The sequence below is a fragment of the Podarcis cretensis genome (genome assembly GCF_951804945.1).
Source record: "Podarcis cretensis genome assembly, chromosome: 4".
Taxonomy (NCBI): domain Eukaryota; kingdom Metazoa; phylum Chordata; class Lepidosauria; order Squamata; family Lacertidae; genus Podarcis; species Podarcis cretensis.
The window spans coordinates 561,126-585,854 of record NC_137173.1 but is presented as its reverse complement, the minus strand read 5'-3'; the positions used below and the strand labels follow the sequence as shown (position 1 = coordinate 585,854).

General features: G+C 44.0%; 1 protein-coding gene across 5 annotated transcripts in view; it reads right to left on the bottom strand.

Annotated features, from left to right (window-relative positions):
- LOC307214744 (uncharacterized protein) overlaps positions 1 to 24,729 on the bottom strand; it is a gene marked incomplete at its 5' end in the record, with an annotated part of 63,710 nt that overhangs the window by 23,909 nt on the left and 15,072 nt on the right. Inside the window, one exon of one of the 5 annotated variants that reach the window (XM_079973711.1) lies at positions 19,602 to 19,709. The exons of the other annotated variants lie outside the window; for them this stretch is intronic. Within the exon in view, the coding sequence (XP_079829837.1) occupies positions 19,602 to 19,709 (108 nt within the window). Of the gene's footprint in view, positions 1 to 19,601; positions 19,710 to 24,729 lie in introns of those variants that run through there. 5 annotated transcript variants of the gene reach the window in all.

Below are 24,729 nucleotides of genomic sequence, written 5' to 3'. Positions count from 1 at the left end.
CACATAGTTTTTAAATTGCAAGCATGCTTCAAAATTTTGAATCTAAGGAAGCCATGTTAGGCCTCATCAATCTTAAACAGGACCAATAAATAAATAATAATAATAAAAAAATCATTAGAATGAAGTGTGCAAATGTTTGTTCTTTGAGAGAGGCTCCAAGGAGTCTTCCTCCGAGTAGCTTGAGTGAGGAGTATGATTTTAAGTTGATGGTAGATAATGTTATGTTGCAACGTTTGAGTTTATGAGTTTATATCCGTGTTCCAGTATTTTTTCCAGTATTTTGAAATGTGCTGTGAAGAAACTAATGTTTCTGCTGCAAAAGCCTAGTAGAGCCAACTGCTCTCTCAAGCTAAAATGCAGTGTATGTATTTCATTAAGCACCTGCCTATGAAAATGTGTTCTTTCTAAGAAAATTGGTATTAAAATTGGTATTAAATGTAGAGGCTTCCATAGCCAGCAAAGTTGTCTATCTGAGTCCAGTCCTGATATCAGTCTCTATCAGACTTCCTGGCTCTTTTCTTAGAAAATGCCCCCCTTGTTTCATTCTGTCTCTTTCATGTTTTTTTTTCCCTTCTCCTTCTTACTTCTGTGCCAGGTAAATTTACTCCCAAGTAAGCTTCCTTTAAAGGAAACTGCAGGGGGGGGGGGCATAGATTAGGCTTACTATTCCTCTGCAAGTTCAGGAAAAACTCACTTTTGTATTCCTTTTAAATCAAATCTATGGCTGTTTTAACTATGTTTTATAAGAGATCCTCTCCCTCTTAGGAAAAATGTTCACTTCAATCTTCCTTTAAAGATAATTTCTCTAGGAACTTGAAGGAAGCAAACTCACTCAAACTATCTCAAGATCTGCTAAAACGGTTCTGTGTAAAGTTGGCTACTTTTCTTTTTCTCTTCCTTAGTACATGATACGAGCATAGATGTTTCCTTTCCCAGTTGAAAATCTGTACTTAAATGTATATGTCCTTTTGGTACTGCAAATCTTGCTTTGAAATCTTGCTATGAACACTGTATTTAGGGTTGGACTAGATGACCCAAGGGTCCCTTTTAGCTCTCCCAATTTGTGGCTGTGTGGAGGGCCATGTGTCTGCAAGCATGTGATGAGTTGAAATTCAGCCCAACTTTGCTCTTTGTTTTTCTTTAAAAAAAAGGTGAGAGGTAAAAATCCGTGATGTTTTGAAGCAGAACTGGTAATTTCAAGCATTTGAGTGATTACAGTGTTTATCATTTTCTCTACTATTTAAAAAAAAAAAAAAATCAAACTTCAAAGTCAATTCAAAGTTTAAGCACATAAAATACATATGAGTCTTGACCATTTATCCTGTAAATAAAGGGCAGCAAAATTTGTCTGCAAATGGTAAGGCTGAAAGGACTGAGAATGTTAAAAAAAAAAAAATCCTATAAATTCTGACTCTCTGGCCATTTTGTCCCATATATAAGGGCGTGGCATTGTTCCGCGAATTGCCAGAGGGATATTAGCCCTTTCCTGTACATAAAGGAAGCAATCCCTTTTGCTTGGGCTGCAATTGCTAGCTTTTGTGAATACTTAAATTGCTGAGTTTCTCTTTTTTGTTTTAAAATCTAACCCTATTTTTAAAATCTACTCCTTACCCTTCATTCCCTTTATTCAAATGGTAATTTAGCCAAAGGTTTCAACATTTTCAATAGTATAAAAGGTTTGCTGAGACATGAACTCTGCACATGCACAGAGGCTAGATCAGCAAAGAAGGGGGGAGAGAGATAGAGAGAGGAAGGAGGGGGAACTGTAGGGAGTGAGAGGAGCTTGGGCTGAAGGGGGAAATTTATCCAAATTTCCTTATGTAAAACTTGGAGCCACTGAGGGAAATCACCCTTAATGTGTCCTTTGCTCCAGGGGCTACGTAAGACAAAAGGATTAAAAAATAAACAAAAACAAAAAACCAAACCCCCCCCCCCAAAAAAAACTAGCCCATCAAAAGTCAAGAGGCTTCCAGGTTCCAAATCTTAACATGCCAAATTCTTTTCACAGGTAAATATCAAAGCGCTCCCACTGTGAGTTCCACTCTTGAATAGTCCTCCCCCCCAATGAGATTTAACTTTTATAACAGGCTTTGTGTGCATTTTAGGAACAGCATTTCCTGACAGGCCTCTCGCATGAAATAATTTTTCCCTTCTCTTTTCATTTATTTAATCAGTTTTTCCATGATGTCTATGAAATTAATCGAAGCACAACCAAGCATTGTTTGTGGAATGGTATTTGTTTACCTTTTGCCTGAGCATTTCTTATTAATTCTGTCATTTTGGCTAGTTCAAGGTACTTGCACAACTTTAAATTGCCATTCATTTTTTCTTGGTATTAAGTCATTTCCCAGTATTTTGCTAATAACATTCTAGCCAATGTTGTCACATCAAGAAACACTCTTTTATTTCCATTGTTACTTCAGATTTCTTGAAATTGTGTGTCTTAGCATTTATTTATTTTTTGTTCCTCATAGGTCATTGTGTGTGCGTGTGTGTGTTTTATTATTATTTTAACCTTGTATTTTTTACAGTTCTCTTTCTCTCCAAAGTGAAGGAAAGCAAACCAACTTAGCAGATAATAACAGTAATTATATGGAAATGTGATAATAATATTGGAATGAATGAAATGCTTAATCCGCTAAGATTTTTATTATTTGCAGCTTCCCACGTAAATTGAAGGACATCCTTTTTCCCTTTTGCCCCTTCCCCTTACTAACTCCTATCTTTTTAAGTCTCCAAAACCCTGCCCCTTACAGGATGTCACTTCTACAGATGTGTTACTACAGACCTATGATGAAAAAGCTTCGCCACCACCTGCAGCAACAGACACCAAAGTTTTCAAAGTGCCCACGGCTATCTCTTTCAAAGGATATAGACCGCCGGGGGAGTGGGGCTGACAAAGGGGGGAGGAGTTGAATTGCAAGGACATTTTCTCACTTTTGAACCTCAAGATACATGCGTAAAAATTTCACAATTGTCTCAAGATATGCAACTGATACTATTAGTTTGTTTTGTATTATGTGTTATTATGTAGGAATGTTGAAATGTGTCTGACGGTGTGTTATTTCCACAAATGGGGGGAATTGGGGCTATTTTTGTGGCTATTTTTGTGTGTAATTGTTTTTATGTTTAATGTCTTATTCCTTACACCCCAGTGGAGGATTCTCATACATTTTATGCTTTTCTACAGATCAGGCTATTATGTAGTCCAATGTTTAGAATTAGATAAATTTATAACCACATTTAGTTGTTTCACCTGGCACTCTGCCAACTTCCCTACCCATTTTAAAAATGTGCTAAAACTCACTTTACCAAGGAGAAGCTTCTAAGATACATGAAGGTGGATATGCTTTGGTTTAGCAGGAATGATCCCTTATAGAGTTAAATTGACTTATTTGGACAAGTGCCCTTTTAAGAATGGTTTTCTTTTAACAGATTGGTTTGAAGAGTTGAGAACCATGGGGCAAGATAAATTCAAATTGGACTCAGTTTGAATTGGGCAAGTGTATCCAGGCTGCAAGTAGCTTTTGGTCCTTAAAGTGCAAGTGAGCAACTTCCCATGACTGCAAGACCAGAGCCTGTAATAATAAAATCCCATAGAATGGCCAGGCAAGGACATTTCTCTCCTGATGTGCCCAAACCTGTGCCAGCTGTGGTGAGTGCCAGGCAACATGGTTAATATGAAAGCCCTAAGTGGATTCACCAGGGATTGCTACTACTGTTACACCAGGCCGGTGTGAGACCACAGAAGAGCTACTTTGACACCTGAGAACACAAAATGGTGGGGGGCAAAGCAAACTGCATTTTTCAGTCATTAGTGGACCTTCCTGCTAAATGTAAAGCATACGCCACTATTGAGAAAATATTTATTCCAAGGTGCTAAAAATACCACAAGTAACTGAGCAACAAAATATTGATTTTACGTGATATCCTATGTCTAACTATGAGCACTGTTACACTGTTACATTTCTATGCAAATATCCTTAAGAAGCATGACATCCAAGTCCCTTTCAAGTTCACATGGACACACGCATCTGGGACGGAGAATAGCAGGTTAATATTTACCACCTTAAATTGTGCGGAGAAAAGGATTGCAAAGTAACCACCTTTGCAATCTTATCTCCGAAGGGGGGAACTGTAGCAGGAACCCCCCCCCCACCCCAATCATTCTGTTTGTATAAACTTCACACTCACACACTACATACGCCACATTTCTGTTATAAATTCATAACGCCACATTTCTGTTATAAATTCATAGAAAATCAACCATACTTTGGATTTGCACTGTTCCATTTTTATTTTACTCCATATGACAAGAACTAACAAATGGGGGTGACTTAGTCCTGGTCAGCCATAATCCCTTCACTGTCTCAGCACATACACAGGAGCCCTGCCCATACCAACCCTGATGATCCCAGACAGAAGACAATCAAGATCACAAAGAACCTGCATATGGGAGTGGATTCAACATGGACTGAAACAAAGGACAATGATCAGATCTTCCCTCTGGGGGCAGGAAACTGTGGGGAGGGGGAAAGGAGGAACCAGCCAGGTGACAAGACACTCAGGTTACCATCAGCCCCTCCTTTCTGCAATGTATGCCTCCCTCAACCCCTCCTTTCTGTAATGTATGCATGATGTTTCTGGGGGTGGGCTAGACCTAGAGGAGGGGAATTTCAAAAGTTTTTATAAGACCTTGCACACTATTCTTATGGGTCTTTCCTCTCTCCTGCACGTGAGGGGAATACCCTGTTGCAACAGTTCAATAAAGGCCAAGCCTACAGGCTGCTGTTTTGCTCCAAGTTATCCTGGTTGGTGTCTTTGTTTTGTCCAAGGGAGCCCTCGGATTTTTCCGGTAACAGTTCCAACCAAGCACATACATAGATCAGCACAGGGAGGCCAGCCTGGAACCATTTCGATTCCTAAACTGAGCAAATCTTTTCTCTGCAAGGTCAAAATGGAAAAGCCCCCCCCCCCCCATCGTCTTTTCCTTCGCAAATCCTGTCTTAAGGGTATGTCTGTGTTTGAATAGGGTGTGAGCCTGTGACCTGGCCCAGGAAATAAGTATTTATCATTACAAAAGACTGGCCAGGCTCCCCAGGAAATCCAGTCAAGTAACCTGCCGGACACGAGATAAACAAGGACAGGAGAAAAAAAACATTCAAATTTCTGTTTTAAGACCGCCTTTTTTGTGATGTAGGTGTGATGTATCTGAGGGGTGGTCTTAGGTTACACCCCTTCTGTGATGTATGCATGACGTTTCTGGGGGTGGTCTTGATCTACAGGGTGGCAATTTCAAAAGTCTTTATAAGGCCTTGCACACCATTTTTCTGGGTCCCTCCTCTCTCCTGCAGGCGAGAGGAGCACCCTGTTGCAACAGATCGATAGAGGCCAAGCCCACAGGCTGCTCTTTTGCTCCAAGTAATCCTGGTTGGTGTCTTTGTTTTGTTTTTTACGTTACACCCCCAGGGCTGGACTGGAGGGGTGACTGCCGACCCCCCCGCTCCGCTGCATGGCGCCCCTCCCGCCCTCCTCGTCCCAGGCGCTTCTCGTCAAGGGGACGTTGCCTCTCTGCTGCCGGGAAGCCCAGGGAAGCCCAGCGCTGGTTGTCTTTCCTTGCCCGCAGGTGTCACCCCCCTCACTTTCTGTGCAGACCCGATCCTATGCTTGGCTGCGCTCGGGAGTCAAGGCCCCCTCCAGGGTTGTCTTTAGCATATGCGCTACCGGGGTGCAAAGACCTGCCCCATGATTCCCCCAAATTTAGTTAATTTCAGTGCACGGCACCGTTGAGAATTGTTAACGGAGAAATCTGAGGCTCCCTTGGACAAAAAACAAGGACACCGGCCAGGAATAGCAGAGCAAATTGGTCTTGATTGAAGACTCTGGCGACAGGACTCCCACCTGCCACCAGGTGGAAGAGGATGGAAGCCCTGAACAAAAGAGAACCCAAAGTTTTATTAGCTGCTAATCCCCAGGTTACACCCCCCCCAACTACATCACTCATACATCTGGTGGCAGTAATCTGAGCATCCTGGACCCTGCCCCATGGTTCCCCTTGCCCTCCACCAAACACCCATCGAGTGTCACAAAAGAGATTTTACATTTCCCTGTTTCCCAGCCAAGTTCATCCCACCCTTTTGCCTTCATCTGGGTTTGTTATTTCTGGAATGGCTACCTGTCTGGCACTCAGGTATCAGGATGCCAGGGATTATCCCTCAGGCAGAGGGGCTGCTGAGGAGCTGAGCTCACAGGTCTAGATGAGTTTCTGCAACAGTTTGACAAACGCCACCGCTGGCAGGGCGCATCTTTGGTAAATGAGCACACACAGTCTCAAGTCCTTTAGAGAAAAAGTAGGTAAACATCTCAGTAATACCTGGGTATATATGCATTTTGTTTTTTAGCTTGATCAAAATTATTTATTACTTCATAACAGGTAGATAGTTAGGAGCTTAGGCGGCTTCAGTGGCAGAACCCACCAGGCCATTCCAGCAGTGGAATATGATTATATTGAAACCGCCTTTTGCACAAAGGAGCAACATGACATGGAGCTGAATCCTGTTGAAATATAAAATACATGAATGAATGAATAAATAATGCTTCAGTATCTGGGAAAAGATCACATGCGGAAGGCTTCACGTATTTGGGCTCACGTATTTGATGTATGTATTTGGGGATTTTACCTTCCCATTAATGACGCAAATTCTGCCCACACCTTTTGCTGTCATACAACCCCGGATCATCACACTAACTGGGTGCTTCACGGTAGGCGTGGTGCAAGTGGGATGTAAATCTTCTCCGATTCTTCTTCTCACATATTTTTTTTTCTTCTATTATGTTCTTCAAACTCACGAAATGAAAGAAGACAGAAAAAACCAACCAACTTGTTAGAAATCACATAAGAAGTCAAGCTAAGCAAGTTGTGCTTCCTTATTTTAGTTATTTGACTATAAATTTTGATAGAATACAGGTAATTGCATTCTTGATTATATTATCTTTCCATTGATACATAATTTTATGCTATTACTCCAAAAGAAGTAGTGCTATTGTCAGGAGCGCATGCCGGAGCCAGGCCCTGGGACCAGTGGGGCTTTGCAGGACTGGGGCTTTCCTAAGTTTGTTCTGAAGAGGCAAGGAGGCACGGCTGCACAGGTGAGGCCGATTGGTAACTCACAGCACCTGGTGGCAAGAAAGAGCCGGAAAGGGATATAAGGTCAGCATTTCCCTTTGGCTCTTTGCCACAGCAAAGTGTTTCCTTCCTTGGGCTTCTTGACTCCTTGATTCCTGATCCTCGGACCCTTGGCTTCTTGACTCCTGGCTTCCGGATTCCCATTCCTGCTCCCACTGCACCATCTTGCCCCCGGGTCCTGATGTCCCCCACCAGGACTTTGACCACCCATAAACCATAAACGTTCGCTGTGGCCAACCTATGTCCCGGCCAGGGTGCAAGATGGACGGAGCCCAGCCTATAGATCTCACCACGGTGCTGCAGAACCTCTACACCCAGGGAGCTATGTTCTAGGGGGAGGTTTAAGCACTTTGAGTGGCCCCTGCTGCGGCCCCAGCCTGACGTGCTCCCCTGTCCCATAACCAGAGAGGTTCAGGGGGGAGCATGGTGTTGGAATTTGTCCAGCTCTGCCCATCTGGAGCTGGTACTGGCTCGTCTTATCTTTAGCCCAGCAGAGCGTAGTCCGCAGACGAAAGGATAAAGCAGTATGTGCTACATGCTAATCTTTATTTCTCAACTATACCGAGAAGACACAAACATACATCTTTTTCGGGTAAACAATTCCTGCGTCCAGTCAGGCTTCCCTGCGCGGCTCTGTTGGGGAGCTGACCTGGCAGGAGAGCAGAGTAGCAGCGGTCCTGCGTCCGTGTGAGATGAGGGATAAATCAAGTCCAAAGATAGTTCAGTTCTTATCTCTAGAAGCGTTTATTTACAAAGCAGTAAAAGATGTAAATCCATCAGAAACCTCCGACATTCTCTGTGCTCCAAAAGCACACACGCAGCCTCCTGAGCTGAGCTGCGTCTCAGGCAGAAGCGAAAGCAAGTCTGAACAGTGACACAGACTGTGACGCACTTCTCTGCGTTAAGCACCTCCCAGATACAGGACACCACAGAGTTTTAACCCTGTCAGTTCCAAACTCCACACCCCCTCTTGTCCTGCATCTGGGGACAATAGCCAACAATGCTTTCCCCATACACAGAACCTCACAGAACTTCTCGTGCTTCTGGAAGGTTAATGGTTTTGTGAAACCATCAGCGAGGTTCTTGGTTGAGGGACAGTATTTCAGAGCAACTAGCCCCTCATGAACGCTCTGACATACATTCCGGAAACGTATGTCCAAATGTTTGGTCCTCGCCTTGAATTGCCCCGTCTCAGCCAATTTGAGGCATGGTTGATTGTCTTCATGCACCACAACGGGCAGACAATTCTCTCCACAGATTTCCTCAACCAAACACACATAGAACTCCAGTTCTCTGCAAACATCTGAGAGCGCACTGAACTCAGCTTCAGTAGATGAAAGTGCTATGAGACTTTGCTTCCGGGACCCCCACCCAACTACTGAGTCCCTAAACTTCACCACTAGGCCTGACACTGACTTGCGGTCCACAAGGTTAGCCCAATCTGCATCCACCCATGCAGTCAGCTTGACACCACCCTCAGCTGACATCTTGAGGCAAAAGTCTTTGGTATCTTGCAGGTAACGTAGCACCCACTTTATACCATTCCAGGCCTGCACACTAGGACTTGAAGCCTCTCTACTAAGCAGATTGACAGCAAACGCTATATCTGGTCTGCTCCACTGTGAAAGATACAACAGACTACCCAGAGCTGACTGAAAGAGTTCAGTATTTTCGAACACCACGCGTTCTATTTGCTGACACTCCTTCACGTATCCAGCCTCCATGGGTGATCTGGCACCTGCACAATCAGACATCCTGAACTTCTCAAGCAACTGTTCAATCTTACCTTTCTGGCGAAGCAAGAAGCTTCCATCACTTGCTCTTGTGATCTCTACACCTAGATAGGACTTGACATCTCCAAGCTGCTTTAGCTTGAACTGCTTTCCAAGCTCTATAGCAAACTTCTCCACCTGTTTACCTGTCTGTGCCATAATCAAAATGTCATCAACAAACACCTGTACCACTTGCTGTTTCAAGCCTGAATCTCTAATGTAAAGACAACTGTCTGCAAGAGATCTCTTAAAACCTAGCTCTTCTAAGGCTTCATGTAGGCACATATTCCAATTTCTGGCAGATTGGCGCAATCCATAGATGGATTTGTGCAACCGCCACACGACGCCTGGTTCACTGACTTCAAACCCTAGAGGAGGAAGCATGTACAACTCCTCCTGGAGATCTGAGTTCAGGTAGGCGACATCTACATCAAAATGGTTCACCATCCAACCTCTCTGTGCTGCTATCGCCAAAAGCATTCTCAAAGTCTCCGCTTTCGAGGTCGGCGAATATACCTCTGTGAAGTGGACACCCTTTCTCTATGTGAATCCTCGGGCCACTAACCTCGCTTTATACTTTATACTTTATGCCTCAATTGACAGCTGAGAGTCCAGAATTACTCCCAGGCTGTGCACCTGGTCCTTCAGGGGCACAGTTACCCCATTCAGGACCAGGGAGTCCTCCACACCCACCCGCCTCCTGTCCCCCCAAAACAGTACTTCTGTCTTGTCAGGATTCAACCTCAATCTGGGACTTCCGGGTTAGCGCGATCGGCTAATGGCGGATTCCCTCCGAGCTCCGGAGGGAATCGGCTCTGCTGAAGACGGGTCTTACCGCGCCGGCGACGCGGGGACCCTTAGAAACCGCAGGCGCGGAAGCCTGCGGACTTGGTGACTCGGCGGGCACCTTTAAGCGCCTTCCCCGACCCACGAAGAGCCTTTTTAAAGGCTACGGAGAGGGTACGGGGAGTGGCGTGGTGCTGTGAGTAGACCGCTACTTCAGTGGAGCGAAGCCGCGCAGCCATGGCCGGAGAGCGCTGACTTTTTTCCCAAAATTCGGACTGGAAAAAGAACAACCCGTGAGTAGAATGGAATCTGGACTTTAAAATTTATACCTTTGAATTCGGTACAACCGGGGGATGTGCTAAAGGGAAGTCCGCACCCCCCCTACCTACAAACGATCTAAAGCAAGGATCGGAGAACTAAGGTGGAGAGTACTGTTTTTGGTGTCAGATAAAAGATACTTCCAAGAATTTGACAGAAGAAGTCTTGTGCTGGAGAGAAAGTGAGGAATTTTGGAAGTTTTTGTGTAAACCCCCCCCCCGAACCCGGGAGCGTCCTGTGTGTGAGCCGGAGGAAAAAGAATAAGGAGTTTGACAGCTGTCAAAGGAGCTGTCAAACGAGCGGCTAAAGTTAAGAACTTTGTTATTTAATGACTCTCTGAATTAAAAGTGTTGCATTTGAATTGAGGTGGTTGGAAACAATGTAGCTATAAACAACAAGTAACGGACTGTTGGAAAAAGGACTATCAAGTAATTGGAATCCCCCTAGGGGGAACTAGAGACATTACAATGGCTGCAGAGGGAAATTTACTGGCAGAGATAGAAAAAATGTTTTTTCTCGTGGGAATCCTGCAAGAGCAGAGTACGGCTATGAATAAAGAACTTATGACCTTGAACCCTAAAACAAACAACTCTGCTGAATGCATAAAGGATTTGACTGATAAGGAATCTGCAGCTGAACCAGAAGAGGCGTTTTTGGAATTGGTGGAGAGGAAAGGAGTGAAAAAATTACAGGAAAATACCAATCAGAAGCCTATATTGTCAGGAAATAAAGAAGATCTTTGGACTACAAATCTGCGAAAGATGAGAAAGATGAAGGAAGAAGTCCCTGGAGTTCCTGGAATACTGGAATTTAAAAGAATAAAGAAATATGATTGGGACTTCCTCTTTGAATATGGGAGATCAGCTGACCTTTTGCAGCAACTGCTTTTAAGTATTTTGGATGGAAGAAAATTTGATGTGACTGTGACAGAACTCCTTCGAGACCTGAGGACCAACAAAAAGGGTTATCAACAAAATCGGCAGAGAGAGACTGACAGAGACTTGAAGGCCTCCGATGTGAGGAATCCGGGCTAGTAACTGTTTTTGGGGACATCTGCTTGGGAAGGGATGGAAACCAGGGTAGGGAGGGAGGGGAGAATAGAATTTCAAAATTTTATGATTTTTGTATTTGGCCATTATGACATATAACTAATTAATATATGAAGGGAGAAATTCTTGGAAGGGAAATTAGGTCGACCTTAGAAAAAGGACTTAATGTTTATAATAGAATTGGATAAGTTAAATGTGGATAAGTAAAAAGAGCTAAGTTCCAAAATAACAATAATATGTTAAAGATGGGAGATAAGAACTTGCTGAATTAATTATTGGAATTGGGATGTATGAAGAGGGGGTGGGGGGGAGTCAGGGAAAGGGGGTAAAGAAAGTAAGAATATGAAATTATACATGTTTTGTTTTTGTTTTTGTTTTGTGTGTGCGTGTAAAATGTGAAAATCTAATAAAAATTTTATTAAAAAAAAAAAAAAAGGATTCAACCTCAATCTGTTGGCCGCCATCCATCCTCCAACTGTCTTTGTGATGCCTATGTTGGATATAGGGTCCATAAGCAATGTTGCTAATATTATTAACATCATTGGTATGTTGGGGTAGAGATGAGGCTGTTGATATGCTCTGGCAGCCCCAATGTGCTGCTTGTTTGTCAGATTTTAGCCTGTTTGTGGGTTGTTTTACTGAGGTTAGGGTGAAGCAGGACCACCTGCAGGAATTTTACCCTTATGCTTTTCATATAATCAGTTAGCCATATAACCATATATCCTTATAATGATTTTTATATAATCCATGTTTGAATCATGACGGCTTCTGCAAAAGCTTATAGCAAATTGCTTAGATCGGAAAAATCCGAAATGAACTCTGCCCCAGTTCCCTTCCTTGTTCTTCTCAATGTCTCTCTAACATAAGGGGGAAGCAATAAATCTGCTGTGCTGGCACTTTCCTCCCTGTCCAGACAGGGTCCCGAGTAGCTCAAACAGGAAGATGCTATCCGCAAAATGTCCCGGTATAGCAGATGGCCGCGTAGGAGCATAAGGGCCGAAGTTCCTTTTTCTTCCTTCTTACCATAAATCAGGGGAAAGGTTATACTGCATGTTCAGACAGAAAAAGCAGAAATTGGGAGGGAACTCTTTACATGATCAGGGGGCAAGGCTTGAATGCACTCATTGGTTTTCTTTTTCTGCCGTGTGCGATTCTATCCGATTATGTCATGAACTATGATGTATGTACTCAGGTATAAAGCCTCTGGGCGCTAGAGCCTGGGGCCCAGTCTTTGGGAAAGGATTCCACTGGGTCTCTTATTGCTCAGCAATAAATATCACTTTCTTTTTCTCCACTGCTGCGTCTGTCAATTCTGGGACACAATTTGAGTGGGTCATTGGTGTTAGAAAATGTGGCACTGGCTAATTGCTTTATGGCCCCAATTAGCCCCAGTTTATAGCTATCTTCGGTCCGGCACGTTTCCCTCAGCTCAGACCCTTCGTTCCGCCACGAAAGTGCAGAGTAACACAGTGGAGAAAACTGTTGCTTCAGATCCATTAGCCTTTATTACAGCAGAATATTTACAGCTCAACATTTCTTATATTTCCCTGGACTGCAAGCATTCATGGCTGCCTCTGCGTCCGTCTCTCTCAGGCAGCAGACACACACAACAGTAAGGAGAAACTCCTCCCACCTTCCAACCTGACGTCGGAATGTGAGGCGTCACTCAGAACATCTTAACCCTGTAAGTTCTGAATCCCAACACCCCCTCTCACCGAGCATTCTGACGACACCTGTGGATGTACCTTTGCAGACCTCTGTGAGATCAATCCCTTCCCCAATGCCTTGCGCCCTCTCCTGGCGTTCCTGTCAGGCATCTGTGGAACATCCTCACAACTCTCAGATTCGCACTGTGCGAAACTTACCCACGCACCTGTGGCCTGATACCTCTCAGGTGGAATACCCTTCGTTGTGCGACTGGACCGCCTGGGCACAAACTCAGGCACTTCCTCTGACTCACTGTGGCCAGCAGGTGTGTCCTCTGCATCCCGGGATTCCCCCTCTGACTTAAAGCGTCTTCGAATCCTCTGCATTACGCTAACAGGAGAACTAGGCTCACTCTTGGGCTCTCTTTTTACAACTTGTGGAGATGCCCCATCCTGCTCCTGACTTTGGTCAGTGAGCTGATCGTCATCAACAGACTCAGCCTCTCCTTCCTCCTCATCAGAACCTTCCTGCTCTGAATCAGAAAGACATTCTGAAAGAACATCACGCCTGGCAGGAGTCTTTGACCTTTCATCCTGCTCATAGAATTCAACGTGTTTACTGATCAGCAGCTTGCTCTGATCACCTGACGGGTACGCAAACCTCCATGCACAAGCCGCTGGCTCATACCCACAGAAGATCATTTTCTGGGACTTGGGTCCATCTGGCCCTTGCAAAGCCTTAGGCAGCGGCACAGAAGCAACCGACCCAAACGAACGCAGAAAGTGAATCTGGGGTTTCCTGCCATGCAACATAGAATAAGATGTGTCACCTACCATTGAATTGTAGGTCTGATTCCAGGTGAAGCACACATACCTGACCGCCTCCAACCAAAACCTTGGAGGTAACCCAGAGTCTGTCAGCATCACCTGTGCAGCCTTAACCAGAGACTCACTTCTGAGCTCTGCTACCCCCCTCTGTTGAGGAGAAGTCACTGTGTGACGTATCCCTTTCTTGTGAAAGAACTTCTGCAAAGCAGACCCAGTAAACCATGCACCTCTGTCACTAGCGACTGCTTGCACTTTGGTGGAGAACCTTAGTTCCACCTCCTCAATCCAACTTCTAATCAGCTGTGCTGCATCTTCCTTGGATTTGAGACCATGAGTCCAGGTGTTCTGCGAAAAATCATCCTGCAGCGTCAGCAGAAACCTGGCTTTTCCCAGACTTGGTTCCTTCATGGGACCCAACAGATCTATGTGAACAAGCTCAAAAGGCTTTGTGGTTACCCTGTCCACCCTGGGGTAACTGCACCCTCTTACCTTTGCCTGTCTGCAAGCCTGGCAATCTAGGACTCTTGCACATTCCTCAATTCTACAGCCTTTGCTAACCTCAGGTAGCACCTGTAGTTCTTCTAGAGAACCATGAGCTGTCTTCTTATGCCAAACACATGCACATGAAACATGAGTGGGAACTGTAGCACGCAGGGCTTGTGCTTTCTCAACCTTCCCCTCACCCTTCAGAGGCGTTTTAAGAATAAAGAGATCATTCTGCCCCTTTGCAACTCTAACCAGTTGCTTCCCTCCTTTGGAGATTGTACAAAAATCGTGTTCAAAGCAAACCTTAAACCCCTTTTTCAACAAATAAGGCACAGATAAAAGACAGTGTTGCATTCCTGGCACAATGCAAACTTCCATCTGCTCCTGCAAAACAGAAAAAAAGACATTTGCAACGTTAGTTACATTTTTCTTTTCTCCACTAGCGAACCGAACAGTTTTTCCAGCCGGAATTGCTGTGCAATTCCAAGTCTCGACTGCAGGGGTCTCTGGAATCAGATTTCGGTTAGCTCCTGAGTCGATTACAAAGCGTAAGTCATTGTCTCTCCCAGAGCTGTTCTTCACTATCGCCATAGCAACAAACGTCTCGCTGCCCCCTCCCTTTGGGCTTCTGCAGCTGTTCTCTCTGGTTGTCTCAGCAACCAACTCCCCCTTGCTTAGGACCTTGGCAGCTTCCGTAGAAGCAGCCTCCTCCGTTGCCTTGGAGACCGGACTGGCCTCTGCGTTCCCACGCAACTCTTTAGGCCTTATCTTCACTTTGTCCAGGTGGCCGACCTTGAAGCGTCTAGCTCTCCGCAGCTTTCCAGACTTTGGCTGACGACAACCACCAGTGGAAAAACACTGCCCAGGGCTCCTTTCAGCTGGCCTGGCCCCCCTTCTCCCGGAAGAGCACTCTGTGCCAGCACTGCCCTCGCTGAAACTACGTTTCACTTCAGCACTCACAGTGGAAAACTTTTGAAACTTGCCTTTGGAATTCTCAGCCCCCCCGACTTGCACCTCAGGGACTGGGGCTACAGCCATTTCCAGGCTCTTCATGACTTCTCCAGGGCCCTGGCCTCCTGCTGAAGTTTCACAAAAACTTCTCAGCACCTCCCAGGCAGCCCTTGCTGACTTTACGCCCTCCAAGTGAGGTTTCAGGGATGCGTGTACGCATGCTTTCAGCATAGCAAGCTCTCTTTGCATTCTCTGCTGGCCATCTTCAGGCAACACAGCTTCAACCTGGGCCGAGAGCTGTACTTCTACTCGGGCTCCGGGGGCGCGCCGGGGCGGGGGCGCAGGTCTATCGACCTGAAGAAGCCAATCGACAAGCGGATCTATATGGGGACTAATTACCGCTTGTAAAACTGTTGCTGAAAGTCTGCCAGTATGCCTGTTAGAAAATGTGGCACTGGCTAATTGCTTTATGGCCCCAATTAGCCCCAGTTTATAGCTATCTTCGGTCCGGCACGTTTCCCTCAGCTCAGACCCTTCGTTCCGCCACGAAAGTGCAGAGTAACACAGCGGAGAAAACTGTTGCTTCAGATCCATTAGCCTTTATTACAGCAGAATATTTACAGCTCCACATTTCTTATATTTCCCTGGACTGCAAGCATTCATGGCTGCCTCTGCGTCCGTCTCTCTCAGGCAGCAGACACACACAACAGTAAGGAGAAACTCCTCCCACCTTCCAACCTGACGTCGGAATGTGAGGCGTCACTCAGAACATCTTAACCCTGTAAGTTCTGAATACCTTAAAAATCCTTGCAACAAGGGGAATTATTTTACTTAGTAAGGCGTGGGGAGGGGTGCTGAGAGTGAGTTGTAGATTGTTGGGTAATGGGGAGTGTCTTTTTATGTCACCTGGACTGGTGTTGGGTGGGGATCTCTGTGGAGGTGTGAGGCGGGGGGGCGGAATATTGATCATGTTATCTGTATTGATGGCTTGGGGGGAGAGGAAAAGGAGGAGGGGGTCACCAGTCCATCGGATTGAGGTGACTTCTGGTTGCTTCATTCTTCCTTCTGCCACGTTGGCCTCCGCTCCCCGTTTCGTGTCATCAGCAAATGGGATGAGCACCCCCTCAGTTCCTTCATCCAAGTTGTTCATAAAGACGTTGAAATACAACGGACCCAGGACAGAACCCTGCAGCACCCCCTCTTGTCACTTTTCCCCAGGATGATGAGGAACCATAAAGGAGTCCTCTGGGTGTCGTCAGTCAAATCAACCGAACAGTTACCTCATTCAACCCACATTTTAGCAGCTTCCTGCCAAAAATATCACAGGTTTTTCTCAAAAGCCTTACTGAAAACAAGACGCACTATTTCCACAGCTCTCCCCTAATCAACAAAGTTTGTAACTCCATCCACAAAAAGGGGAGGAGAGATTTGTCTGGCTTGACTTGTTTTTGGGAAAGCCATGCTTTCATCTTGTATGTTTATGTTGTGAAATCTTCAATTGGAGGGCACATAAATATTAAAAATGATAATAAATAAGGATATTGGCAAGCCGGAACATGTGCAAAGGAAGGCGATTTATGTATTTATTTAATTTGTATACCACTCGACCCAGTGGAGCCAACTTGAATAAAATATTGGTGGGAGGGGCCAGGTAAGGCCCGCCTTGCACAATCAATCACATGATGCATAAAGGGCATTGGAATGGCAATGCCTATCAACTGGGGGGGGTGGCCCCCTAAAATATATCATTGGGGGGCAAAAACCCCTCGGTCTCTAGGTGTTGACTCCTGTTTCCACATGTCTCAGGACGGTTACAACATAAAAACACAACATAGAATCAGAAAATGCACATCAGTAACTCAACTCCCCACCACATTTTAAAAGGGCCTTAGATGTCAATCAGCCAAAGGCCTGGTTAACAAGGTGCGGATTTGCCTGGCTCCTAAAGCTGTATAATGGTTTTTCCAACCTTTGCATGAATTCTCTGATGGGAAGTGAGATAGGAGCCCTTAGTGAAGCTCTTTCCACATTCTACGCACTGATAGGGTTTCTCCCCTGTATGAATTCTCTGATGGGAAGTGAGATTGGAGTTCCTATTGAAGCTCTTTCCACATTCCATACACTGATAGGGTTTCTCCCCTGTATAAATTCTTTGATGGGAAGTGAGACGATCTTTCTGACTGAAGCTCTTCCCACATTTGAAGCACAGATAGGGTTTCTCCCCTGTATGAATTCTCTGATGGGAAGTGAGCTTGGACTTCTGACTGAAGCTCTTTCCACATTCTCCACACTGATAGGGTTTCTCCCCTGTATGAATTCTCTGATGGGAAGTGAGACTGGAGCTTGTACAGAAGCTCTTTCCACATTCCCCACACTGATAGGGTTTCTCTCCTCTATGAATTCTCTGATGGGAAGTGAGATGGGAGTTCTCCCTGAAGCTCTTTCCACATTCCCCACACTGATAGGGTTTCTCCCCTGTATGAATTCTCTGATGGGAAGTGAGCTTGGAGCTCTGACTGAAGCTCTTTCCACATTCCCCACACTGATAGGGTTTCTCCCCTGTATGACGTCTCTGATGGGAAGTGAGACTGGAGCGTTCCCTGAAGCTCTTTCCACATTCCCCACACTGATAGGGTTTCTCCCCTGTATGACTTCTCTGATGGGAAGTGAGACTGGAGCTCTCCCTGAAGCTCTTTCCACATTCCCCACACTGATAGTGTTTCTCCCCTCTATGAATTCTCTGATGGTAAGTGAGATTGGAGCTCTGACTGCAGCTGTCTCCACACTCCAAATTTTTGCATGGCTTCTCCTCTCTGGGGATTTTGTCTTGTTCAGCCTTGTTCTCGATCTGCAATTCATCACAATCTGCAATGGAGACAAAAAGGGATTAGAGCCTCAGGAACAAATGAAGAACTGAAGGGAGCTGCATGTGTGTGTTCATTACCTTTGTGGTTTGTCATTAACCAACATATTTCTTATTAGATTCTGATGGGTTGTTGAATGTTGCTTTCTTTGATATACTGTACAGGTAAAATTGTGAAAGCCTTTTAGAAAAAAGTGCATTTCAGATGTTTGATGGGTCATAACACCACTTCTTTTGGAGTACAGTGGATGCTCGGGTTGAAAACATGATCCGTGTGGGAGACATGTTCACAACCCGCAGTGTTCGCAAGTTGCAGCGTTGCATCTGCACATGCATGGGTCGTTATTTCGTGGTTCTGCGCATGTGCGAGCACTGAAACCTGGAAGTAACCCATTCCGGGACTTCAAGGTATTTTGGTATTTCCAGGTTCGGCTCAGTGCGCAACCCGAAAACACAACCTTAAGCGACTGTAACCCAAGGTATGACTGTAATACCATAATATTATATAGCAATGGAAAGATAATTTAATCAAGAATGTAGTGCAACAAAGTTTGTTCAATTATCTGTATTCTATCAAAGGTTATAGACATATAACCAGAAAAGGGAAGCACAACTTGCTTAGGTTGACTTTTGTCAGGGTATTATGTGATTGCTATCAATTTGGTTGGTAGTTACTCAGAAAGAGATGTAAAATCGTACTATTAAGTGAACAAGGCTACAGGTATGAAGAAATTAGAAGATAGATTGGGGAAAACTTAACAAAAGCTGGTCTATATTTTTGAAGAGGTATAAGAGACTCAGTCACTCCAAAATCAGACTGGTAAAGTCAGGGAAAGGTGCACAACAGCAAGTGATGATCGAAGAATGGAGAGACTGTGCCTGCATGACAGAAGAAAATCATTACATTCTTCATTGAATTATTTTTCCATTGATATATAATTTTATGCTAGTACTCCCAAAAAAAGTGGTGTTGTGAGGTATCAAAGCTCTGAAATACACTTTCTCCAAAAGGTTTCCACAATTTTGGCCACTAGTGTAAGTTGTTCATTTTAAAGTTAATGTACTTTTTATATGGGGACAGATTGTTATGATTAATGTTTCTGGTTAATATAAGTGTTGGAAGCCACCCAGAGCAGCTGGGGCATCCCAGCCAGGTCGGCAGAGTAAAAATAATAAAATTATTATTATTATTATTATTATTATTATTATTATTATTATTATTATTATCACTGCTACTACTACCTGAGATTCAATAAGCCTGGCTCTTCTCTGGGATGGATTTTGTTTGGCCCAGTCATGGCATCCCCTCCATCTCCACTGTCAGTCGTCTCTCTGTTCAACCCAAGACTGACAGCACCAAAAACAAAAACAGCACCACTGAAGCTAAATAAAAAAAATTCCTTCCAGTAGCATCTTAGAGACCAACTGAGTTTGTTATTAGTATGAGCTTTCATGTGCATGCACCAACACTGAAGCTGACATTTGAGATGCCTGGGCAGTTCAGACCAGCCAAATTGTGGTATAAAAAGGCAGAACTGGAGGAAGATGGTTCACAGAAAAAGCTGGAATTTGCTGTTCAATGTTAATTGTTGGTTTGTTAGGTTTCCAGTTGTTGGAGGGGGCGCTGCTGAGCTCTGTGGAAATGTATGAGGTTTGTCACATAGAGGTATTTTTTGAATTTCCAGGCAGATAGGACGATCCCACAGGGAGACTTACCGAGAGAGGCCACGATCCCATGATTCTCCTCCATGATGTCCTTATGCAGAGCTCTCTGGTCAGGATCCAGCAACGCCCACTCCTCATCCGTGAAACAAACAGCGACATCTTCAAAGCATACTGGACCCTAAAAGAAAAAGGAAATGTCCTCTTCTGAGACAGCAGAAATATGATCTGCTACACAATGCTCTGTTCTTTCCTTCCTCTTAATTGCTGTGTTGTTTCAATAGGATTGCTTTCAATAGGATTGACACTTTGACACGCATTCTGGAAACGTATGTCTAGATGCTTGGTTCTGGCCTTAAACTGCCCAGATTCTGCCAACTTCTGACAGGGTTGATGGTCTTCCCAAACAGTGATGGGCAGGCAACAACCCCCATAGATCTCTTGCACCAGGCATCTATAGAACTCCAGTTCCCTGCACAATTCCGACAGTGCAATGAACTCAGCCTCAGTAGAGGACAGCACAATGAGACTTTGCTTCCGGGACTTCCACCCAACTAGAGATTCCCCAAGGTTTATTACCATCCCAGATACGGACTTCCTGTCATCCAGATTCGCCCCATCGCTATCTGCCCACCAAGTAAGCGCCGTCTCACCTGCAGCTGACAGCTTGAGACTGAAGTCCTTGGTATCCTGCAGGTAACGCAGCACCCGCTTGATACCGTGCCAAGCACTCACACTGGGCTTTGATGCTTCCCTACTGAGCAGTTTGGTAGCAAAAGCAATGTCCGGCATGCTCCATTGGAACAGATACAACAGACTACCCAGAGCTGACTGGAAGATCTCAGTGTTCTCAAACTCAACGCGTTCTGCTAGCCAACTGTCTTTCACATAGCTTGTCTCCATGGGTGCCCTAACCCCTGCACTATCAGACATTCTGAACTTCTCAAGAAACTTCTCAATCTTGCCTTTCTGACTGAGCAAGAAGCTTCCATCTTCAGTCCAGTCTATCTGAACACCTAAGTAGATCCTTACTGCACCCAGGTTCTTGAGCTGAAACCATTTTCCAAGCTCTTTGGCAAACTTCTGCACCTGTTTGTTTGCCCCTGAGATGTGAATGATGTCATCAACAAAGATCAACACCATTTCCTGGGACTCTCCTGACCCTTTAAGGTACAGGCAGCTGTCAGCAAGACTCTTCCTGAAACCTAGCTTCTCTAAGGCTTTAAGCCATAAATGGACTTGTGAAACTTCAATATAGCATTCGGCTCATTGCCCTCAAACGCTGGAGGAGGAAGCATGTACAGATCCTCCTGGAGGTCTGAGTTCAAATAGGCCACATCCACATCAAAGTGATTCACCTGAAAAACTCTTTGTGCAGCAATCGCAAAGAGCATGTGCAGAGTTCCACTTCTGGAAGTAGGAGCATATACCTCAGTATAATGCAGCCCCTTTTGCTGCGTGAACCCTCTGGCTACTAGCCTAGCCTTGTACTGTTTTTCCCCTGTTGCTGTGGGTTTAAGACGGTAAACCCAGCGGCTGCTCACGGCCTGTTTGCCCACTGGCAACATTGTGAGGGAGAACACACCTAGAGATTCCATTGAGCTCATCTCCTTCTGCATTGCCTCATGCCATTTCCTGGCTTCTTCCTGAGGCAGTTTCTGAACATCCTCAAAACTCTCGGGTTCACACTGTGCCATGCCAACCCACACACTTGTGACTACAAACCTGTCAGGAGGTTTACCTTTCGTTGTGCGAGCTGAACGTCTCAACCCAGTTTCAGGTACCCCCTCAGACCTACTAGGACCAGCTAGAACGTCCTTGGCCTCCGAGAGCTCCCCCTCTGACTTACTGCGCGGTTTAGACTTCTCAGCTGAACCTGTGGGTGAGGAAGGAGCACTTCTATGCTCAAGCTTCACAGCTTTAGCAGAAGTTCTTCCCTCTACCTGCTCTGTGTCAGCAGCAGGTTCAACCTCTACCTCTTCCTCAGCAGCAGAGTCTTGCAGACTCTCTGAAAGAACATCAGGGTTCCCATGTATGCGTGTCCATCCATTCTACTCACAGAACTCAGCACTGCTGCTGAGCAGAATCCTGGACTGATTGCCTGTTGGATAGGCAAATCTCCACCCCTTGGTCCCTGGCTCATACCCACAGAAAATCATCTTTTGGGACCTAGGATCACCCTTTCTGTGCTTGGCCTTTGGCACAAGGACCCAGGCCTCGCAGCCTGAGTACAGCTGGGTTAAAGTGGTTCTGTTACGTCTTCTGTCAAGGTCATGCTGCCTATAAGAAGAGGTCAGAAGGAGCCTGGGTTTCAGTAAAGCTCTGCTGGGTGAAATACAATTGATACATTGCAAATCTATCATTCGGACTTTTACCACCACCATCGGAGGAAGAACAAAAGCTTGGAGCAGTCGGAGGAACAGGTACTTAAGAACAAAATGTCTCTGCAACTTCTTAGTTGGAATTGCAACGGTTTGAACCTTCCCCGGAAAAGACGTCAAGTTTTTCACATTTTGAAGAGAGAACAATTAGACCTAATATGCTTGCAAGAAACCCACATTGCCAGGATACACAGGAAATTGCTGATAAACAAGAGACTTGGACAGGAATTTATTTCATCAGACAAAGTGAAGAAAAGAGGCGTGGTGATTTATGCAAAGGAAAAATTGGTTCCAAAAATGATATTTAAAGATGAACAAGGAAGGTACCTGGCAATTGAAATACAAATTCAAGGAGAAAAAATTTTGATAGTTGGAGTTTATGCGCCAAATGAAGGGAAGGCCGAATTCTTTAAGAAGTTGCATGAGACTTTAATGGACTTTTTAGACTATAAAATTGTAATGATGGGCGATATGAATGGAGTCGTCTCCACAAACATGGATAAAGCACAGAGACAGGTGATTTCAAAGGAAGGGAGACTACCAAAGACTTTTTTTGAAATGACTGAAACTATGGACCTGATTGACATATGGAGAACAAGGAACCCTCTTGAGAGAGAGGGAACTTTTTTCTCTGAAGCAAAAATGACATGGACAAGAATCGACCAAATTTGGGTTACTAGTAGCCTGGCGCCAAGAACAAAAAAAGTAGAAATCTGCCCAAAAACCTGCTCCGACCATAACGCTGTAAAGATGGAGATGAAATTAACAACAACTGGATCCTTTAGATGGAGAATGAATGACACCCTATTTAGAGATGAAGAGATTTATAAGAAGGCCCTAAAAACATTGAAAGATTACTTTGAGATAAATTTGAGAACAGAAGTGGAGAAAAGAACAATTTGGGACGCTAGCAAAGCCGTGATGTGAGGTTTCCTAATTCAACAGAACTCCATAAAGAGGAAGAAACAAAATGAGAGGAAAGAAAAAATCTTAGAAAAAATGAAAGAAGGAGAAAAGAAATTGAGGTCCAAACCAAAGTCCCATGAGATTTTGAGAGAAATAAAGTTTTATCAGATGCAATACATGGAACTCATGAATCAAGAAATAGAATGGAAAATAAAGCAAATGAGACAAAAGACTTTTGAATCAGCAGATAAATGTGGGAAACTTCTGTCATGGCAATTGAAAAAGAGACAGAAATTGAACACTGTGACAAGTCTAGAAATGGATGGAAAAATTATCTATAAACCTAATGAGATAATTGTTTTCAAAGCTTTTTTAAGAAATTGTATGCACAAGGGCCAGTTAACGAACAAGAAATAGAAGAATTTATTAAAAAATATGGCCTACCAAAAATCTCAGAACAAAGTAAAATGATCCTGAATGAGAAAATAACAGAACAAGAAATAGAGGGTGCCATTCAGAATATGCAATTGGGAAAATCACCAGGACCAGATGGTTTGACGGCTAGATATTATAAAGTGCTGAAGGAATGGCTAATACAACCACTGAAGGAAGTTTGTAATGAAATTTTGGAGGGGAAAAAGGCACCTGAATCGTGGAAAGAGGCTTTCATCTCACTTATACCGAAAACAGAGACTGAAAAGAACCAGGTTAGAAACTACCGCCCTATATCTTTACTTAATGTGGATTATAAAATTTTTGCAGACATTTTGGCAAAAAGACTGAAGAGAATGTTGATAGGGGAGATTCATAAGGACCAAACGGGCTTTCTCCCAGGGAGACATATGTCAGACAACGTGAGGAACATTATAGACATTTTGGAGTTGTTAGAAGTTGACATTAACAGGAAGGCTGTTTTGATTTTCATGGATGCGGAGAAAGCCTTTGACAATATTTGTTGGAGCTTTATGAAGAAGAATCTCCAAGGGATGGGGGTAGGCCAAGGTTTTGAAAACGGTATAGGTGCAATATATTCTAAACAAAAGGCTAAGTTAATTGTAAACAATGTGGTAACAGAAGAAATATTTATAGAAAAAGGTACACGGCAGGGATGCCCAATATCCCCTTTGCTTTTTATATCAGTCCTGGAGGTTTTGTTAAACATGATTAGAAAGGACCAGTTGGTCAAAGGAGTTCAGGTCAGAGTTAGACACTACAAACTAAGAGCATTTGCAGATGACCTAGTATTGACCCTGCAACAGCCAGACACTAGTACTAAAAGAGTATTAGAATTAATTGAAATATTTGGTCGAGTAGCAGGATTTTTTTTTTTTTAATAATATTTTATTAAGTTTTCTCAAGAATAAAGACCACAAAGATAACAAAAAAAAAACAACAACATCAGAGACAGAAAAAGAAAAATTACAATAATCAAAAATCAAAAATTCCACACAGAAAACAAAAAGATAAAAATAAAAATAAAAATCTCTCCTTTCAAATTCTCGACATTTTTTAACTTATTTTCCTGACTTCCTCTCACCTCCCTCCTTGTATTCCATTTTAAATTTAATTCAGCAAATTCATAGCCACTTGTCTTACCCTTAGTTATATGTCCCCATGTGATATTTACCTCATATTTTCATTTATAATCAACCCATTCTTACTAATTCTTATTTCCCCAATTTTATCTTGTCCTCAAATCTTTAAAATTCTTAGATTTAAACCATTGCTAAAGCCAATTACTTCCTTTCCGGCATCTCAGTATTTCATTAGAATTACACTAATTCCATAAATATGAATTTATTACAAAAGCATTTCTCATTTTAAGTTTCTCCAACGTCCCTTTTCCTGGTTCCGGATAATGTCAGTCCTTAAGTCTTTAACCCTTGTCAGTCCGG